A 20971-nucleotide genomic window follows, 5' to 3' on the forward strand; every position below is an offset into this window, starting at 1 on the left:
TATTCATTTATTTCTCATGCATTAAGTAAAATTTAACTTATATAAATTTTGAGTTAGTCAAAATAAGCCTAGCTGACATAATAGAATTTGAATTAATAACTTTTTTGGTGGTAGATATAATTGCACATTGCTCAAAACCTCAAAGAATGTTAAACTTACCTTCACCTACAACCCCAAGGATCTCAAATTTATTCATCACATTACCAATGTTAGGAATCTTCATGAAGACAAACTCCTCTTTAGATGCAAGCCACAGAACATGGCATCAAAAAAGAACTTCTAAGAAAGTTGTACAGTAAGTAGAACAAAAAATGTCCGAAGGAAGAAATATTCACAGGTTGGCAGGAACTTTCACATATTTGTCCTAATGTGAATTATTAAATGATTTCCTGAAAGAACAAACACAATTAAAAGTCAAATTTTATTTCTCAGTACTCTAATAACCTATCCAATCTTTTTGTACAGTTCTTTTAAAACCATGTTGTTTTATATGCTACTACTAATAATAATAGGAGGGAAGTACCCAAAATGAAACACAGTCAAAAAAATATACTTAACTATATTTGAAATGAATACTATAACTACACTGAACAAGCCCGGGCAGGGAAAAGAATTAACCCCAGGCAACTTTTGAAAGGGATTCCCAAGTGGCTTAGTGGTAAAGAATACACTGCCAAAGCAGGAGATGTGAGTTCGATTCCTGGGTTGGGAAGATCCCCTAGAGGAGGAAATGGCAATCCACTCCAGTATTGTTGCCAGGAAAATTCCATGGACAGAGGCTCCTGGTGGACTACAGTCCATGGGGTCCCAGACTCAGACATTACTGAGCGAGTGAGCACACACACACAATTTCTGAAAACAGTATTTTAACTACATACTTTCCTTGAGTTAAAGAAATATAAACAAATATTATACTCAGTTATTTTTTACAGAGATATGAAACTTCTTTATGTATATTCTATAATTAAGCAAATAAGTAAACATACTGTGGATAATGTGGGTTTCGTCTCATTCTCATAAAAGGAAGTTACAAATATGAAAATTGGGAAAGCTTGGAATTAAGAGTTAATCATGTAAGGTCAGTTATTAATATAGAGAGATAAAGAGATAGATATAAATGCATACGTAAATTACATATACACATACATTCTTCCAAAAGGGTAAAACATGAATCTAACCATAGGCAGCAAGAGACAAGCCCAAACTGAGGAATATTCTACTCAGTAACTGGCCTGTATTCTTTAAAAATGTCTATGTCATGAAACATAAGAAACGACTAAGCAACTGTTCTAGAAAAAAAGACTGAGAGTCATGATAACTAAATATAATGCATGATCTTGGGCTGGATGCTAGACAAGAAAAAAATTTTTTTGCTATAAAGGGTAAATGATAAAATTTAAAAGTCTACAGATTAGATAGTGAAGTGAAAGTCGCTCAGTCGTGTCCGACTCTTTGTGACCCCATGGACTGTAATCCATGGAGTTCTCCAGGCCAGAATACTGCAGTGGGTAGCCTTTCCCTTCTCCAGGGGATCTTCCCAACCCAGGGATCGAAGCCAGGTCTCCCACATTGCAGGCGAATTCTTTACCAGCTGAGCCACAAGGGAAGCCCACAGATTAGATAATATTGTATCAATTATAATTTTTTTTGACAATAGTAAGGTGGTTACATAAAACAATCCTCTTAAGAAATGACAAGATGAGTGGTGATCCAAAGGTACACATTTCTGGTTATAAAATGAGCAAGTCCTAGGGATGCAATGTACAACATGGTGACTATAGTTAATAATACTCTACTGCATATTTGAAAGTGGCTAAGAGTAAATCTTGGGCTTCCCTGGTGGCTCAAAGGGTAAAGCGTCTGCCTGCGATGCGGAAGACCCAGGTTCAATCCCTGGGTTGGGAAGATCCCCTGGAGAAGGAAATGGCAACCCACTCCAGTATTCTTGTCTGGAGAATCCAATGGACAGAGGAGCCTGGTGGCCTACAGTCCATGGGGTCACAAAGAGTCGGACATGACTGAGCGACTACACTAAGAGTAAATCTTAAATGCTCTTCACAAGAAAGAATACATAACTATGTGTGGTGATGGACGGTAAGCAGACTTATGTGATCCTTTTGTAATATATACAAATATGAAATCATTGTGTTGTACACTTGGAACCAATGTTATATGTCAATTAAATTTTGATAAAATAAATAAGGCACAGCCTAAATTTCTAGAACAGTCTAATAAAAAGCTTAACAGAAAAAAATAAAAGGAGAATATCAAAGTTCTTAGAGATAATTTGCAAGTTAAACCAATTCAGAAAAAAATATGTATGTAGATATAGAGAAAGAGAAACAGAAAGAATGATAAAGTAAATATTATAAAATGTTTATATTTGGGGGATCTGGGTCAAGACTCCATGAAACAGGAAATTCTTTATATGATCTTTACAACTTTAAATCTGAAATTATTTTGAAATTTTTGTTTAAAAAAAAAACTATACTATCTATAAGAAGAACAGTTGTATCAACATAAAGTATTGGTTTAAAAGGAAGAAATTTCTTTGCTGCTTATGAAATCTGAAACTTAATAAATTTGAGTACCCTATGTGATATAAAGTACTGACACAAAAAGTGGCCGTTTTATATACTAATGGTAGGAATGTAAGTCTAAAGAGAAATATGTCCATAATTAAATGCCTTTTAAATGTTTATATCTTGATAAAAGTATCCGAAAAAACCTACAATATCATTCTTAAATGTGGAATATTTAGATATAGCCCCTTTAAAAATTAAGAACATGAAAAGAAATTCTGCTATTAATACTTATTAACATTACTATTAAACATTATCCTGGTGGGTCCCAGACAGCTCAGTAAGTTAAAAAAACAAAACAAAAAATAAAGGAATAAACTATATAGGACTGGAAAGAGAAAACCAGATTTTACAGATATTATTGTTTATATAGAAAATGCAAAGGAATCTAAAAATTATTAGAATTATAAGTGTTAACAAGGAGGCTAAATATAAACTCAGTATACAAATATCAACTGTATTTGTAAACATCATATACATAAGCATATATATATCACATATATGTGTGTACTTGTGTGTATATATATGTAAAGTTTATTCAAACTCATTAAAGATGACCTAGATCAATGAAGTTTTTCCAATTTTGAGGCTAAAGGATATCAATTATCTCTATATTAATCTATACAGGCAATGCAATTTCAATCAGAATCCCAAGAGAGTTTTCTGAGGAATTACAGTAAGCTGATTCTAAAATATATATGGAAGCGCAGAATTCCAAGTACAGCCAACACTCTTCCAAATAAGAAAAATAAGAAGGCTCAGCCTTGAGAGGAGGATCTGGCAAGATACTCTCTACCGAATATACTTAGAATTAGAACTGAGCTATAAAAATTAAGACAGGGTGGCCTTGGCAGAGAGAGACAAAACAGCCAGTGGAACTGACATGAGAGCTTGGAAGTAGGCCACACTTTAATATCCCTATAGTCCACACTCACCTCTATGTTACTTCTCTGCTCAAAATCCTCCAGTGGCCTCCCATATCATTAAAAGTCAAAGTCCACATAAGCCATCAGGTCTTAATCTCCTATCCTCTGATGTCATCTCTGACTCTTCTTTCCCTTGATTGTTCCACTCTAGTCACACTGACCTCCTTCCAGCTCAATATATAACAAAGTCACAGTGGTCCCTAATGCTAAATATTTGTCACTCTAACACTTTAGATCAGATTTTTTATTGTCTGACTTTTCATTCAATATTTACCAAAATCGTTTTTGAAAAAAGGCAAGAAAAAGCAAACACAACACTTATTTTAGAAAATAACTTTAATTCAATGGAATCACACATTTTTAAAGGATGACTGTGATATTTAGAGAAAATGATGTCACAATTTCAAATATTTTCAAGAAATAAACATTTGTTCTATTCATTCATTTATTAAACAAAAAAATTACTGACTGCCTAACATGATTCAGAGAAAGAGTAAATAAGACATGAGACAGTTAGTTGTGAGCAAGATAGGCAAAATCCTTGCCCTCATGGTGCTTCACATTTTACTGAGGGAGGAAAAAATGCAAGATTATTATCAGATAATGATACATGTTATGAAGGGAGAAACAAGGAGCGATTACTCAAAGAGCCCCCTCTACAAAGGTGACATTTGAAGTGGAATATCACTAACAGGAAGGAGCCAACATATGAAGATCTAAGTCAGTCACTTTCCAGGTAAAAGATGTGCAGAGTGTTTCTGAGAATGAATCATTCTTTTCTATGGCTGATTTGGAAGAACACCCAGGAAACAATAAATATTCCCCTCTCTGTCAAGAATGGTACAGCTCATTTTAAAGGAAACTAGGGATAAAAATTAAGTCATTCCTATTAAGAAGACTCAGCACCCACAAAAGTTCTATATGTGGTATATATAAAGAACATTTGGTCCCATCTATTCTCTACACAAATCAAGTAATGTAAACCCTGAGAATCAGAATTTAAATGTGTGAGTAACATATAACACAGGTGTCAAGAACAGTCTTTTAACTACCAGTATTCAAATTGATCCACATGTTCAACCTGGATTTAGAAAAGGCAGAGGAACCAGAGATCAAATTGGCAATATTTGCTGGATCATAGAAAAACATCTACTTCTGCTTTATTGACTATGCCAAAGCCTTTGACTGTGTGGATCACAACAAACTGTGGGAAATTCTTAAAGAGATGGGAATACCAGACCACCTGACCTGCCTCCTGAGAAATCTGTATGCAGGTCAAGAAGAAACAGTTAGAACTGGACATGGAATGACAGACTGGTTCCAAATTGGGAAAGGAGTACATCAAGACTGTATATTGTCACCTTGCTTATTTAACTTCTATACAGAGTATATCATGCAAAATGCTGGAGTGGATGAAGGACAAGCTGGAATCAAGATTGCTGGGAGAAATATCAATAACCTCAGATATGCAGATGACACCACCCTTATGGCAGAAAGCAAAGAAGAACTAACGAGCCTTTTAATGAAAGTGAAAGAGAAGAGTGAAAAAATTGGCTTAAAACTCAACATTCAGAAAACGAAGATCATGGCATCCAGTCCCATCACTTCATGACAAATAGATGGAGAAACAATGGAAACAGTGAGAAACTTTATTTTCTTGGGCTCCAAAATCACTGCAGATGGTGACTGTAGCCATGAAATTAAAAGACATTTGCTCCTTGGGAGAAAAGCTATGACCAACCTAGACAGCATATTAAAAAGCAGAGACATTACTTTACCAACAAAGGTCCATCTAGTCAAAGCTATGGTTTTTCCCGTAGTCACATATGGATGTGAGAGTTGGACTATAAAGAAAGCTGAGCGCCAAAGAATTGATGCTTTTGAACTGTGGTGTTGGAGAAGACTCTTGAGAGTCCCTTGGACTGCAAGGAAATCCAACCAGTCCATTCTAAGGGAAATTAGTCCTGAATATTCACTGGAAGGCCTGATGCTAAAGCTTAAATCCCAATGTTTTGGCCACCTGATGTAAAGAACTAACTCAATGGAAAAGACTCTGATGCTGGAAAAGACTGAAGGCAAGAGGAGAAGGGGACCACAGAGGATGAGATGGTTGAGTGGCATCACCGACTCGATGGACATGAGTTTGAGTAAGCTCCAGGAGTTGGTGATGGACAGGGAAGCCTGGCATGCTGCAGTCCATGGGGTAACAAAAGAGTCGGACACGACTGAGCGACTGAACTGAACTGAATTCAAATTGAGGGAAAAACTTAAAGCCAAATTGGATTTAACTACAATTTTATATGAATAATACTGATTAATTTTTCAAGGCCTTAAAAACTCAGACACTTTAGCTTCAAGTAACTAAATAACTTGGATGAAATGTCCCTTTGAGAACAAATACAAATGCTGGAGGGAATATTTCTAAAGAACAGCGTAAAAATCCCCAAGACTGAAGGTTATGAAGAATTACCTGGCTGATATCAAGGCAAAGGAATAGAACTCAGCGAGGTAATCCAAATCACCCAAAACAATTTTAGCTCACAGACACTTGAAGGAAGATTCAGAAAAATAGGGAGAAAAACAGGCTTGCTCTTGAAACTCATAATCCAGGGGCAAGAAGGTCAAAGGTAAAAGTGTTTCAAAATAAGAAAGTACGATAAGCATCATTCACTTGAAGCTGAAACCCCAAGAGCTATACTCTTAGGATAAAGGAAACCAGAAAGAAATCAGTCCCAGAACAAACCTGAATGATAGCTTTATGTCACGTGAGTGACCTAAATAACCCTCTAAGTGTCCCTTGGATTGAGGTGGTCCCACATTCAGATGGTTAGTGCCAACAGTTGTCTGGTTGAAAGGGGAAGCAGCAGGTGGTAGGTGCAGGGTGTGGGGGCAGCTGGCAGGAGGGTAACAAGAACACAGCCATCATAATATTGCTACAGATAATTTCTTGTTTAGCTCATGCAATACATAATCAAAGATAACAAGATACACATAACATTAATAAGAACAGAAATGACCAAAACAGAAAATGCCCCAGAAAAATGTATAATATCAGGATTATCAGACTTAGATTATGAGACAACTATAGAGTTGAATGAATAAAAACCCAAGGGTTGAACATTTTGACAGAACTGGGAGGTCTACAAGGTAGAAGAACAAACTGGGGAAAGAAATTAGAATTCCAGAACTGGAAAACAGAATACTACCATGGGAACTCAACACAGACAGGATAAAAAGTATACATAATACTTTTATTTTTAAAACTTAAACAAATTAAAAGAACTGTAGAATATCTTTCTTCCCCCAAGCATACACAGAACATTTATAAAAACTGATAATGTGCTAGGCTGAAATGCAATTCAAAGCAAATTACAAGGATTTAGTCCGAGGATGTTCTCTCTCCACAACGCAAGTATGCAACAAATTAGTCACAAAAGAAATAATTAAGAAATATTCATATGTTTGCTCAGACAGTAAAGAATCCACCTGCAATGCAGGAGACCCAGATTCAATCCCTGAGTCCAGAAAATCCCCTGGAGAAGGTAATGGCTACCCACTCCAGTATTCTTGCCTGGAGAAGACCATGGATAGAGGAGCCTGGCAGGCTGCAGCGGGTAAAGTTTCAGAGTCAGATACGATGGAGTGACTAACACTTTCACTTTCATTCATATGTTTAGAAATCAATAAATAACATTCTTAAAATAATTCATGTCAAAGAAGAAATCATAATAAACATTTAAAAATAAAAATACAAATTCATGAGAAATTAAAACAATGCTTAGGGAGGTAATCAAAAGCCTTATAAATGCATATATCACAAAATATAAAAAAATAAACTAAGAATCAATCTCAAGAGGTTGTTTTTTTTAAGGAACAGTAAAATAAATCCAAAGAAAATACAAAGAAAGAAATAAGAGCAGAAGTTCATGAAATAGAAAACACACAAAAATAGAGAGATCAAAAAGAGCTGGATCTCAGAAATCAACTTTGTAACTGCTACTGCTGCTGCTACAGCTAAGTCGCTTCAGTCGTGTCTGACTCTGTGCGACCCCATAGACGGCAGCCCACCAGGCTCCCCCGTCCCTGGGATTCTCCAAGCAAGAACACTGGAGTGGGTTGCCACTTCCTTCTCCAATGCATGAAAGTGAAAAGTGAAAGTGAAGTAGCTCAGTCGTGTCTGACTCTTAGCGACCCCATGGACTACAGCTACCAGGCTCCTCTGTCCATGGGATTCTCCAGGCAAGAGTACTGGAGTGGGGTGCCATTGGCTTCTCCGAACTTTGTAACTAATCAAGGACGAATGAGAACTCAGCCCCAGTCAACACACTAAACTCTAGCTTTATATCAGTATTACCTTAAGCAGAGAACCCAGCCATACCATCCCAGTCTTCTGATCTACAGAACTGTGAGGTAATATATGGGTGCTGTTTTAAACAACTAAGCTTGTAGTGTTGTTGCTGTTAAGTCACTCAGTCTGTCCAACTCTTTGCAACCCCGTGGACTGCAGCACACCAGGCTCCCCTGTCCTTCACTATCTCTTAGTTTCCTCAAATTCATGTCCATTGAGTTGATTATGCTATCTAACCATCTCATCCTCTGCCACCCCCTTCTCCTTTTGCCCTCAATCTTTCCCAGCATCAGGGTCTTTTCCAGTGAGTGGGCTCTTCACATCAGGTGGCCAAAGGATTGGAGCTTCAGCTTTAGCATCAGTCCTTCCAGTGAATATTCATGGTTGATTTCCTTTAGGATGGACTGGTTTGACTCCTTGCAGTGCAAAGGCCTCTCAAGAGTCTTCTCTAACACTAAAGTTCAAAAGCATCAACTCTTCGGCACTCAGCCTTTCTTATGGGCCAGCTCTTACATCTGTACATGACTACAGAAAAACCATAGCTTTAACTATATGGACCTCTGTCGTCAAAGTGATCTGTCTGCTTTTTTAATACACTGTCTAGGTTTGTCATAGCTTTCCTTCCAAGGAGCAAGTGTCTTCTCATTTCATGGCAGCAGTCACTGTCCCCAGTGATTTTGGAGCCCAAGTAAATAAAATCTGTCATTTCTTCTACTTTTCCCCTTCTATTTACCATGAAGTGATGGGACCGGATGCCATGATCTTAGATTTTTGAATGTTGAGTTTTAAGCCAGCTTTTTCACTCTTCTCTTTCACCTGTATCAAGAGGCTCTTTAGTTCTTCCTTGCTTTCTGCCATTAGAGTGGCATCATCTCCATATCTGAGGTTTTTGATATTTCTCAGAGCAATCTTGATTTCCTTTATACATAGTTTTTATAACAGGTAAAGCTGAATTACAAACTATATTGGCTAGATATGCATATATAAGTGGTAAATCTATTAAAAGAATAAGTAATCAAGGAAGTGTTTCTTTTAAAAATGAGGATATTAATTAGCTCCAGGGAGGAGTTGAGATTGATAACATAAGAGGGCTTTCTGGGAAACTGGTAATATTCTATTTCTTGACTTGAGTGATAGCTAAATATACATTAGAGTGTAAATTTGTTTTACCTACTTCTGTGTTGTATTTCACAATAAAACAAGGTTTTAACAAGTCAAAAATAATTCTGATAATGACATCATACATAAATAGTTTCATGGCATTTATATGGAGGCAAAAGATAATTTTTATCAAAGATAGAGCATTTCAATATTACATCAATCAAAAAAAAAGTTTAATTGAACTATCTCTCTCCAGACTCCATATAATCCCATGTGTCCAGTGTTGGGTATCAACAGCAAAACCAAAAACTCCCAGTGACAGATAATCTGGATGATGACCACACTCCAAAATCATGCCAGATGAGGAGCTGGTGAGGAAACTGGACAAGATACGCCTCAATGAGAGATGACTGGCATCCCAATGTGTGAAAACTCTTTGAAAAAGAGGGAATCAAGCAGGTGATTTGGGTTATTTCAGGGGGAATAACTAAGATCAGTGGTAGTAAAGTGGTAAAAAGCAGACATACCAGTACAGTAGTGATTTAGACAATGATGAACCATTGATGGTTATTCATTCTATAAATATCTGTCAGACACCTACACTGGGCCAGCCCACCAGATGCTTCAGGAGACAAACACAGCCCCTGCTCCCATGGAGACAATGAGGAAGACAGACAATAAACAAACAAATTTGATCATTACAGATAGTGACAATTATTATGAAGGAAAGAAAACAGTCATATGGTAGAGAGTTTTGGAGACTGAAAGGGGCAGGGGGGTGGGCAGGTAGATAAGGTAGTCTGGGAAAGGCCTATATGGGGAGGTGAAATTTCAATGAAATCTGCTTAATGTCAAGAAGCAAGTCATGGGAACAGGGATGTGAGAAGAGCATTCAAGGCAATACAGAGTCCTGAAGTGATGTGGTCACTCAGTTATGCCTGACTCTTTGCTTCTCCACAGACGTAGCCCGCCAGGCTCCTCTGTCCATGGGATTTCCCAGGCGAGAATACTGGAGTGGGTTGCCATTTCCTTCTCCGGGGGATCTTCCTGACCCAGGAATCGAACCCGGGTCTCCGGCATTGTAAGCAGACGCTTTACTGTCTGAGCCACCAGGGAAGTCACAGAGTCTTAGAGAGCTTGATAAATTCAAGAAACAGAGAAGCTCTGTAATCCAAAGCACAGAAGACTGGCAGGGGACCTGCAGGGAGCAGGAAGAGGCCACTGGAAGCAGTTTAGCCTTGCCATGCTAGAAAAGAGTCATGTACAAGAGTCATGTACTAAATTAGATGTCCTCTAAGGTCCCTTCCAATAAAAAGATTGTAAAAATCTCTCAAAAATTGTTTGAGCTTTTCATTACTATTAACTTTGTAAATAACAGAATGATTTTTAAAGTGTATTTGTCTTTAGCTCAGTTGGTAAAGAACTTGCCTGCAAGGCAAGAGACCCGGGTTCAATTCCTGTGTTGAGAAGATCCCCTGGAGAAGGAACTGGCAACCCACTCCAGTATTCTTGCCTGGGAAATCCCATGGGCAGAGAAGCCTGGCAGGATACAATCCATGGGGTCGCAAAGTCGGACACAACTAAGTGACTAAACCCCCATCTTGAACTAAGAAATACACCTAAAATTAAGCAATCTTGTCTCTGCATTGGCAAGTATGTACCTACAAAAACTGAGAGAAATATAAGGCTTATAATTTATTTCATATATTACTAGTATTGATTTAAGGGCTGCTTGAGCCTTAAATGTTTCCTTTGTTGCTGAAATTATAATCTTCATCTCAATGGGTCTTTTCTTCTTCTGAAAGAAAGCACAAAATCAGATGAATCATGAGTTTTGTTTTCATTTCTGGCATTGTTTTTATACATACAAATGAGAGAATCATTTTGTCACTGAAATTGGACAGGAATGGATGTGGTACACAACAAAACTTCTGCTATAATAAGAGAGTTCAAATGGTTTGAAATTTGAAACTCGTGATCCATGTATGGAAAGAAATCCTTTCCGTGGAAAGCACACCCTTATGAAAAAGCATCCTACTCTCTTACAGAGAATTCTCCATATTGACTATAGGTGAAGAGATAATGCACTCCTACTTAGTTTTCTTCCTAAATAGGACCATCTGACACAATTAATAAGATCTTCATTTTGCTTTATTCCTCCAATAGTGAAGAGTAATCTATCAATCCATTCTCTGTAATTCAGTTCTCATAATTAAATCAAACTGATATTTGACTATCATGAGCAATATACACACGGTTTAATAGAATAAAAATTTCTAATTGTGAAACATGTATCTTACCTCCCCTTTACCCTTAGGGTCTTTCCACAAGTCAGGGAATCCAGTGCCAAGTCAATGTATCTCTTACCCAGTTACCTGATATTTCTCCTAGTACTGCCAAACCTGTTAAACTCCCAGCCCTTCCTGAGAATCTGAGGACCTCAAGGTTCAGATTTTTAAAAAAGAACTAAACTGGGATCAGAGAAATTCAGAGTTCACACTAACATTGTACTGTTTAAGAAACACTATTGGTTTAAAAGGTTTTGAAAGCCCTTGCATGAAAATGTATCAATTTTAACATGGTTTTTATGGGGTAACTTGTTCTGATCTCTAAACTTTAAACAACTGAATTTAGAACAAACTTACAGAAGTTGAGAACCATTTTACTGTGTTGACGTGGATCAGAAAATGTGGTCTGTTATTGTCCTCTACTACTACAATCATGCGAAATGCCAGACTAGATGAATCACAAGCTGGAATCAAGACTGCCAGGAGAAATATCAACAACTTCAGATATGCAGATGATACCACTCTAATGGCAGAAAGCAAAGAGGAACTAAAGAGACTCTTGATGAAGGTAAAAGAGGAGAGTGAAAAAGCTGGCTTAAAACTCAACATTCAAAAAACTAAGATCATGGCATCTGGTCCCATCACTTCATGACAAAGAGAAGGGGAAAAAGTGGTAACAGTGACAGATTTTATTTTCTTGAGCTCCAAAAGCACTGTGGATGGTGACTGCAGCCATGAAATTAAGACACTTGCTCCTTGGAAGGAAAGCTATGACAAACCTAGACAGTGTTTTAAAAAGCAGAGACATCACTTGGTTGACAAAGCACCATATAAGCCAAAGCTATGGTTTTACTGTAGTCATGTACGGATGTGAAAGTTGGACCATAAAAATGTCTGAACACTGAAGAACTGATGCTTTGGAATTGCAGTGCTGGAGAAGCCTCTTGTGGAGAAGGCAATGGCAACCCACTCCAGTACTCTTGCCTGGATAATCCCATGGGCAGAGGAGCCTGGTAGGCTGCAGTCCATGGGGTCGAGAAGAGTACTGGAGTGGATACACGACTGATCGACTTCACTTTCACTTTTCACTTTCACGCATTGGAGAAGGAAATGGCAACCCATTCCAGTGTTCTTGCCTGGAGAATCCCAGGGACGGCGGAGCCTGGTGGGCTGCTGTCTATGGGGTCGCACAGAGTCGGACACGACTGAAGCGACTTAGCAGCAGCAGCAGCAGCCTCTTGAGAGTCCCTTGGACTGTAAGATCAAACCAGTCAATCCTAAAGGAAATCAACTCTGAATATTCATTGGAAGGACTGATGCTGAAGCTGAAGCTCCAATACTTTGGCCACTTGATTCGAAGAGCAGACTCATTGGAAAAGATCCTGATGCTGGCAAAGACTGAGGGCAAAAGGAAAAGGGGGCAGCAGAGGACAATTTGGTTAGATAGCATCACTGACCCAAGGGACATAAATTCAAGCAAACTGGGAGAGACAGTGAAGGACAGGGGAGCCTGGTGTGCTGCACTCCATGGGGTTGCAGTGTCAGACATGACTGAGCAACTGGAAAACAATCCCCCCCAAAATTAAAAACAAACCAACCAAAAACCCCTCACCAACCAAACCGACAAAACACACTCTCTTTCCCAGACGGAAAAAAAAAAAAAAAGAAAGAGAAGGAACTGAAAGCCAAAACCACTGAAGAATACCTATGGACTTCAAATGAATTCATTGGCCTAGATACATTTCATATCTGAAAAGCTTTAAGACTTTGGAGATCAGACTGTGAACCTCAGTGGTCTTGGGAAAGCCACAGGGAAAAAAAGAGAACAAAGACTGACCTAGAACAAATATAGTCATATTTTTTCAGAAAGGGTAAATCAATATATTCTTCAAACTCCAAAGCTGAGAACTTAAAAGTAAGCTATCATTCAATATGTCTTGAGAGTTAACTATATGCCAGGCATAATGACAGACACTGAGAACATATTGGTAAAGAAAATAAACAAAACCCCTTATTTCAGGGAGTTTATCAAAGAATCGCACAGTAAGTGTAAATTGCAAATATAAGTGCTATGAAAAAGACATATAAGCTCTACAAGGGCTTGTACAAGTTTTTCTACCTAATTAGGGAGGGTTGGCTTTTCCAGAGAAAAGTTTCAGTAAGCTGAGATCGCCAGGACAATCAGACATAAACTTACAGAGAGGGATGATTTATGCAAAAATCCCAACTGGGGAAGGAACATGGCAGACAGAAAAGATAGCAAGGGTTGGGTGGTTAATAACCCAGTACAAGGTGAAGCTGGAAAAAGAGCAAGTTGTTTAAGTAGTTTTATCTTTATCGTGAGACGGAGTCACTGGAGGGTTTTGAACAAGAATGGGAGGTGGGTTTGAGGGTAGAATGAGAATCAGATGATTTTCATTTTGGAAAGATCACACAAGCTACAGAGTAGAGAAAGGCTCTGTGCCTCAAAAGGGAGCTATCAATTTGGGGGTATAACAACTAGGGAGCCACTGCAACCACCCAGGTGAAAGGATAAAGGTGGGATGGACTATAAATAGGTACCCATGAAGCGAGATGGATAGATTCAGGATATATTTGGATAGGAAGCCAATACAGCTGGGAATGGATTAGAGAGGGGAAGTGAGGGAAAAAGAAATCAAAGATAACTTCTTGGTTTGGCACTTGGGCTCTAAGTAGATGAAGGCTGTTGCTTCTTGATATGAGGAAAACTAGAAGAGGAGCAGGTTAAGGGAAGGGAAGAAATTCAAGATCCCATTTTAGGCATGTTAAGTTTGAGTTTACATATCCATAAAATGAAAAAGGCAAAAATCAAAGGGAAAAGAGAAATTTTAAAAAGAGGAAAAGAATCTGCAACTTACACCACAAAAAGGTAAAACACATAACACATAAAAGGTATAACACATAAAAGGAACCTATTGCTCGATAAGAGGGGCATAAGCCCAATTTTTTAAATGGGCAAAGTGATATATGAACAAATAGTTCCAGAAGAGGAAACACAAATGCCTCTTAAACATATAAAAAGTTACTTGACTTTAGATATAATAAAAACTGAAGATTCAAACTATACTGAGATACAGTTTTTTAGGTTAGCAAAGACCAAAACTAACATACCATGTTGATGAGAGCATGAGGGAATTAAGCTTGCTCATATATTGCTGGTGGGAATGTATATATACTGACACAATTTTTTGGAAACCATTTGATATCTTTCAAAAGTAAAAACAAATACGTTCTAATGACACAGAAATTATATTTCTAGGAATTTACCCTCAGAAAACAGATACACATATACATGATAAAGATATTTTATTCACTGCTGCATTGTGTGTAAAAGCAGTAAGAATGGAAACTACCTAAATATCAAGAGAGGCCTGGTGAAATGAACTATGGTACATCCATTCAGTTATTTTAAGCTAGAGATGGAAGTTAAGTAGTCTAATATAGCATTTCACAAATTTGAATTTTCTCAATTTATTTTCCAATAAATCAAAATATGCTTAAAATTCTTTTCTAATTAAATACCACTTATATCTGTTTTGTACATTCTTTTTATACATGATATATCTGAAAAAGGAGGTTTATGGATGTGAGAGTTGGACTGTGAAGAAAGCTGAGCACCGAAGAATTGACGCTTTTGAACCGTGGTATTGGAGAAGACTCTTGAGAGTCCCTTGGACTGCAAGGAGATCCAACCAGTTCATCCTAAAGGAGATCAGTCCTGGGTGTTCATTGGAAGGACTGATGCCAAAGCTGAAACTCCAATACTTTGGCCACCTCATGTGAACAGTTGACTCATTGGAAAAGACCCTGATGCTGGGAGGGATTGGAGGCAGGAGAAGGGGACAACAGAGGATGAGATGGCTGGATGGCATCACTGACTCGATGGACATGAGTTTGGGTAAACTCCGGGAGTTGGTGATGGACAGGGAGGCTTGGAGTGCTGCGATTCATGGAGTTGCAAAGAGTCGGACACGACTGAGCGACTGAACTGATTCCTATTTTTGGAAATTTGAAATATCTACTAATTGAAAAAGATATAAGTACATGGCAGAGTTGATTAGTCCTGAAGACATCAAATATTTTCAAACACTGTCAATAATCTGGAAAATTCACAAAGGTTGCTTCCAGGCTAAACAATGTTATTGCTGTCACAGACTGATGTTATCAATTCTCCAGATTCATGGTAGGCTGAAAATTTACAGCAGAAAGATTCTAAATCCTGGGTGTCTCTCACCAAGCCAAAGTATCAGCTTTATGGTTGACCTTGCTGCTGCTGCTGCTAAGTCACTTCAGTCATGTCCAACTCTGTGCGATCCCATGGACCGCAGCCTACCAGGCTCCTCCATCCATGAGATTTTCCAGGCAAGAGTACTGGAGTGGGGTGCCATTGCCTTCTCCGATGGTTGACCTTGACAACTTTCATCTCCTCAGTTAAAAAATAAGGATCCTCTGTTGGAACTCCCACAATTTCATTTCTAAACACTGAGAACCTCTGAAACTGAAAATGAGCATGAAAATTCTCAATGAATAGTCATCAATTCATAAAGGACCAGTATAAAATATATATATCCTATCTTCTCTCTTTTCATTTTGGCTCCAAATCCCTTACCAAGGTAAGTTTCAAGAGTAATTGAGTAAAATTATTTTAGAACTAGAGAAGGAATGCAGTGATTACCTTTCAAGCCTATTTCAGAAGAACTACAAAACCAGAATAAGTGGAATACTGCTGACCAAACATTTGGTGATTAAGCTATTCCTAGGAGGGTCACTTATTTTAAAGGGAAAAAACAAATAGTAACAAAGACTAGACAGCAGCAACTTTGCAAGGCATGAATAGGAAGTCTGGGATATTTTCCAAATGGGTTGGGAGGAAGTTATTTTTATTTACAGAGATATTTGTGTCCTATTTAAAATACAGAAGGAACTAAAAAAAAAAAAAAATCAAGCTTAAAAGCTTGCACTTCCCCAGCTGTTTGTCCTGATAACTTTATAAGGATAAGTAACATCACTTTGGCCAAACAAATAACAGTCAAAATTACAAGCAATTTTATCAAGGCCATTAATTGATGAAAGCATTCAATTAAGTTCAAGGGACTGGAACACATGACTAATAAATAATAAAAAAATTAATATGTTAGAAGAAAAAAAAGGTTCATTCCCTCAAGGACATTATTATTATAACAAAACAAGATATGGTTAAGAGGACTCTTGAATTACAGCACTCCCACATACTAATTTAATAATAAGCTGAGCAGTCTCTTAAAGTTTTGGTTGGCTTCCATTTGTAAACTGAAGTTAAGTCACCCTGACACCAAATATGTGGCACCTTTCCAACACCAAATCTCTAATACCTGGGCATGCTACAATCGAACACTAACTGCCCAGAGTTAATTAACATCAGACTCCATAGGTTTAACAGTTCAGTCCCACAAATTTCTGTCACTGTAGACGCCAGTCACAAATACCTGGTCCCCAGGCCATCTGCACCTCTGTCCTACTTAGCTAAAAAAATTTGGAGGTTCCCACAAACCCTTCCTCAGGCTTGATAATTCTCTAGAATGACTCAGAACTCAAGAAATGCTTTATTTAAACCATTACTTGATTATTATAGAGGATGTAACTCAGGAACAGCCAAACTGAAGAGATGCAAAGGGGGTTACAGGGGTGGAGGGAAGAGGGGCAAAGCTTCCATGCCCTCGTAGGGTATAGCACCTTCCCAGCACTTTAATGTGTTCACCAACCCAGAAGCTCCCCAAAGCCTGTTGTTCAAGAGGTTTTCATGGTGGCTTTATTATGTAGGCACAATTGATTTCAATCACTGGCCACTGGCAATTGAACTCAATCTCTGGCCCCCTCTTCTCCCCAGAAGTGGGGGTAGGATGAGGGGGCTGAAAGTTCTAACCTAATCATGGCTAGTCCTTCTGATGACCAGGCCCCATCCTGATGTCATCTAGGAACCTCTGCAAGGACTCACCCATTAGCACACACTATTACCACTCAGGAGATTCAGGTGACATTCTTGAGACAAGAACAGAATATAAGACAGACATAATGGTAGAGGTATTCCAGGAAAAATTCTTCCTAAAATAAGCCAAAAAAAAAAAAAAAAACTCCAAAAAAAACAAAAAACAAGGAGTGATTGTAGAACTCAAGACATTCAGCTTCTCTGAAATCTAGGGCACAGGTCCAGGGATGACAAGGACAAGGCAGGAACTAAATCATTAAAGGCCTTGAATTCCATGCCACAGATATGTGTCCCTATATTTTAAGAAAAGATTCAACTGCTGCACAGGACATTTCAAGGCTACTGACATAGACAATAATAAATCGAGAAGCTTTTTAGATGTGTATTTATCAGTATTATGTTTCAGAAAAATCACCATGGACGCAGGAAGAGGGTTAGGGCAGAGACACTAATCAGAAAGCTACTGATTGATGGAGGCCAGGCACAAAAGGATGAAAATCTCAACTGAAGCAGCAGTAAAGAGAGAAAGGTGGATAAATTTGAGTTATTTAGGAGGTGTACTGAAAAGACCCAGTGCCAACTTAAAAATAGTTGATTAATGAGAAATGGAGAAGTCTAGATGACTACAAAATTTCTTCTGCCTTGACTAGTGGGCATATCAGGGCACTGATAACTGAAATTGGGAATATAGAGGAGCATGTGGAAAACAATACTACATGACTGACAATTACTGGGTCTTATCTAATTGTCATTTATTATTGGGAAATTTTATACTGCAAAATAGAGTGGTATCATGGAGAGCTGAATGAATACAAACTAGAACTTCAGGTTAATAGTAAGGAATATAAGCCATACAAATTGAGAACATGAGAATCTCAAGATTTAACTTTATTTCCGACTTAAGGTAGTTTCATCAAGAATAAAACCTGCCCTATGGGTTATATTCAACTGGGCCTTAAGAGGCATCACTACAAAGCTAGTGGAGGTGATGGAATCCCAGCTGTGCTATTTCAAATCCTAAAAGATAATGCTGTTAAAGTGCTGTGCTCCATATGCCAGCAAATTTGGAAAACTCAACAGTGGCCACAGAACTGGACAAGGTTAGTTTTCATCCCAATCCCAAAGAAGGGCAATGCCAAAGAATGTTCAAACTACCACACAATTACACTCATTTCAGATGCTAGCAAGGTAATGTTCAAAATCCTTTTAGCTAAACTTCACCAGAACATAAACCAAGAACTTCCAAATGTACAAGATGGATTTAAAAGGCAGAGGAACCAGAGATCAAATTGCCAACATCCACTGGATCATAGAAAAAGCAAGAGAGTTCCAGAAAAACATCTACTTCTGCTTAATTGACTGCACTAAAGCCTTTGACTGTGTGGACCACAACAAACTGTGGGAAATTCTTAAAGAGATAGGAATATCAGACCACCTTACCTGCCTCTTGAGAAATCTGTATGCACGCCAAGCAGCAGCAGTTAGAACCGGACATGGAACAACAGGCTGGTTCCAAATCAGGAAAGGAGTATGTCAAGACTGTATATTGTCACTCTGCTTATTTAACTGATATGCAGAGTACATCATGCGAAATGCTGGGCTGGATAAAGCACAAGCTGGAATCAGGATTACCGGGAGAAGTATCAATAACTTCAGATATGCAGATGACACTACCCTTACGGCAGAAAGCAAAGAAGAACTAAAGAGCCTCTTGATGAAAGTGAAAGGGTTGGCTTAAAGCTCAACATTCAGAAAATGAAGATCATGGCATCTGGTCCCATCACTTCATGGGAAATAGATGGTGAAACAGTGGAAACAGTGTCAGACTTTATTTTTTGGGGCTCCAAGATCACTGCAGATGGTGACTGCAGCCATGAAATTAAAAGACGCTTACTCCTTGGAAGCAAAGTTATGACCAACCTAGACAGCATATTCAAAAGCAGAGACATTACTTTGCCAACAAAGGTCCATCTAATCAAGGCTATGGTTTTTCCTGTGGTCATGTATGGATGTGAGAGTTGGACTGTGAAGAAGGCTGAGAGCTGAAGAATTGATGCTTTTGAACTGTGGTGTTGGAGAAGACTCTTTAGAGTCCCTTGGACTGCAAGGAGATCCAACCAGTCCATTCTGAAAGAGATCAGCCCTGGGATTTCTTTGGAAGGACTGATGCTAAAGCTGAAACTCCAGTACTTTGGCCACCTCATGCGAAGAGTTGACTCACTGGAAGAGACTCTAATGCTGGGAGGGATTGGGGGCAGGAGGAGAAGGGGACGACAGAGGATGAGATGGCTGGATGGCATCACTGACTCGATGGACGTGGGTCTGAATGAACTCCGGGAATTGGTGATGGACAGGGAGGCCTGGCATGCTGCGATTCATGGGGTCACAAAGAGTCGGACACGACTGAGTGACTGGACTGAACTGAACTGAACTGAACTGATGAAAGTGAAAGAGGAGACTGAAAAAGTTGGCTTAAAACTCAACATTCAGAAAACTAAGATCATGGCATCCGGTCCCGTCACTTCATGGCAAATAGATGGGGAAACAATGGAAACAGTGACAGACTTCATTTTCTTGGGCTCCAAAATCACTGCAGATAGTGACTACAGCCATGAAGTTAGAAGATGCTTGTTCCTTGGAAGAAAAGCTATGACAAACCTAGACAGCGTATTAAAAAGCAGAGACATTTCTTTGCCAACAAAGGTCCATACAGTCAAAGCTACGGTTTTTCCAGTAGTCATGTATGGATGTGAGAATTGAATAAAGAAGGCTGAGCGCCAAACAATTGATGCTTTTGAACTGTGGTGTTGGAGAAGATTCTTGAGAGTCCCTTAGACTGCAAGAAGATCCAACCAGTCCATCCTAAAGGAAATCAGTCCTGAATATTCACTGGAAGGACTGATGCTCAATCTCCAATTCTTTGGCCACCTGATGCAAAGAACCCACTCATTAGAAAAGACCCTGATGCTGGGAAAGATTGAAGACAGGAGGAGGAGGGGATGACAGAAGACGAGATGGTTGAATGGCATCACCAACTCAATGGACATGAGTTTGAGTAAGCTCCAGGAGATGGAGAAGGACAGGGAAGCCTGGCATGCTAAAGTCCATGGGGTCACAAAGAGTCGGACATGACTGAGCAACTGAACAGCAACAACAATCGTTATTCCTAGGCTCCATTATGAAGTCACTTTTCAGATGAATACATTATAATCACACTCTTCTAGAATCCTTAAAAAAAGATACCTTGGAAAAAGATCAGTTCATGTAATCATGGCATTTCATCTACCCAAAGCCAAAAACTTAGGAACCATTAGACCAGAGATTCTCAAACTATTTAAAATAAAAGTCTACATTGTTTTTTAATCTCATGTAAATTATGTTGCAAAATACAGTAAAAATGTTAAATTGCTGTAAAAATTTCTAAACTCTCACATTCAATTTTTAAATTTTTTTATACAAAAATACTTAACACATTTAAGACTCAATATTTTAAGTGTTAAAAGCTCCCTGACAATTCATTGTGCAGACAAGGATCCACTTATTCCTATAGAAAGAAACTTTTTTTTTTCTTCTTTTCTTTCTTTTTTAATTGGGGTATAGTTGCTTTAAAATGTTAAGTTTCTGCTGTACAGCAAAGTGAATCAGCTATAGATATACATATATCCACTCACTTTTGGATTTCTTTCCCATTTAGGTCACCACAGGGCACCGAACAGAGTTCCCTGTGCTATACAGCACGC

At 38.4% G+C, this 20971-nt stretch overlaps 1 protein-coding gene and 1 non-coding gene across 4 annotated transcripts in view; one reads left to right on the forward strand and one right to left on the reverse strand.

Moving 5' to 3' along the window:
• Positions 1-20971, reverse strand: part of CDKL5 (cyclin dependent kinase like 5) — a 178646-nt gene that overhangs the window by 114020 nt on the left and 43655 nt on the right. For all 3 annotated transcript variants that reach the window (XM_024988495.1, XM_059883891.1, XM_059883892.1), the window contains one exon: positions 160-389. In XM_024988495.1, coding sequence (XP_024844263.1) covers positions 160-223 — 64 coding nt within the window. In that variant the 5' untranslated portion in view covers positions 224-389. The remainder of the gene's footprint in view (positions 1-159; positions 390-20971) is intronic.
• On the forward strand, positions 1834-1905 carry TRNAR-GCG (transfer RNA arginine (anticodon GCG)). The gene has a single exon. It is a non-coding gene; the product is annotated as a tRNA-Arg (tRNA).

The sequence above is a fragment of the Bos taurus genome, chromosome X (genome assembly GCF_002263795.3).
Source record: "Bos taurus isolate L1 Dominette 01449 registration number 42190680 breed Hereford chromosome X, ARS-UCD2.0, whole genome shotgun sequence".
In the NCBI taxonomy this organism is placed as follows: domain Eukaryota; kingdom Metazoa; phylum Chordata; class Mammalia; order Artiodactyla; family Bovidae; genus Bos; species Bos taurus.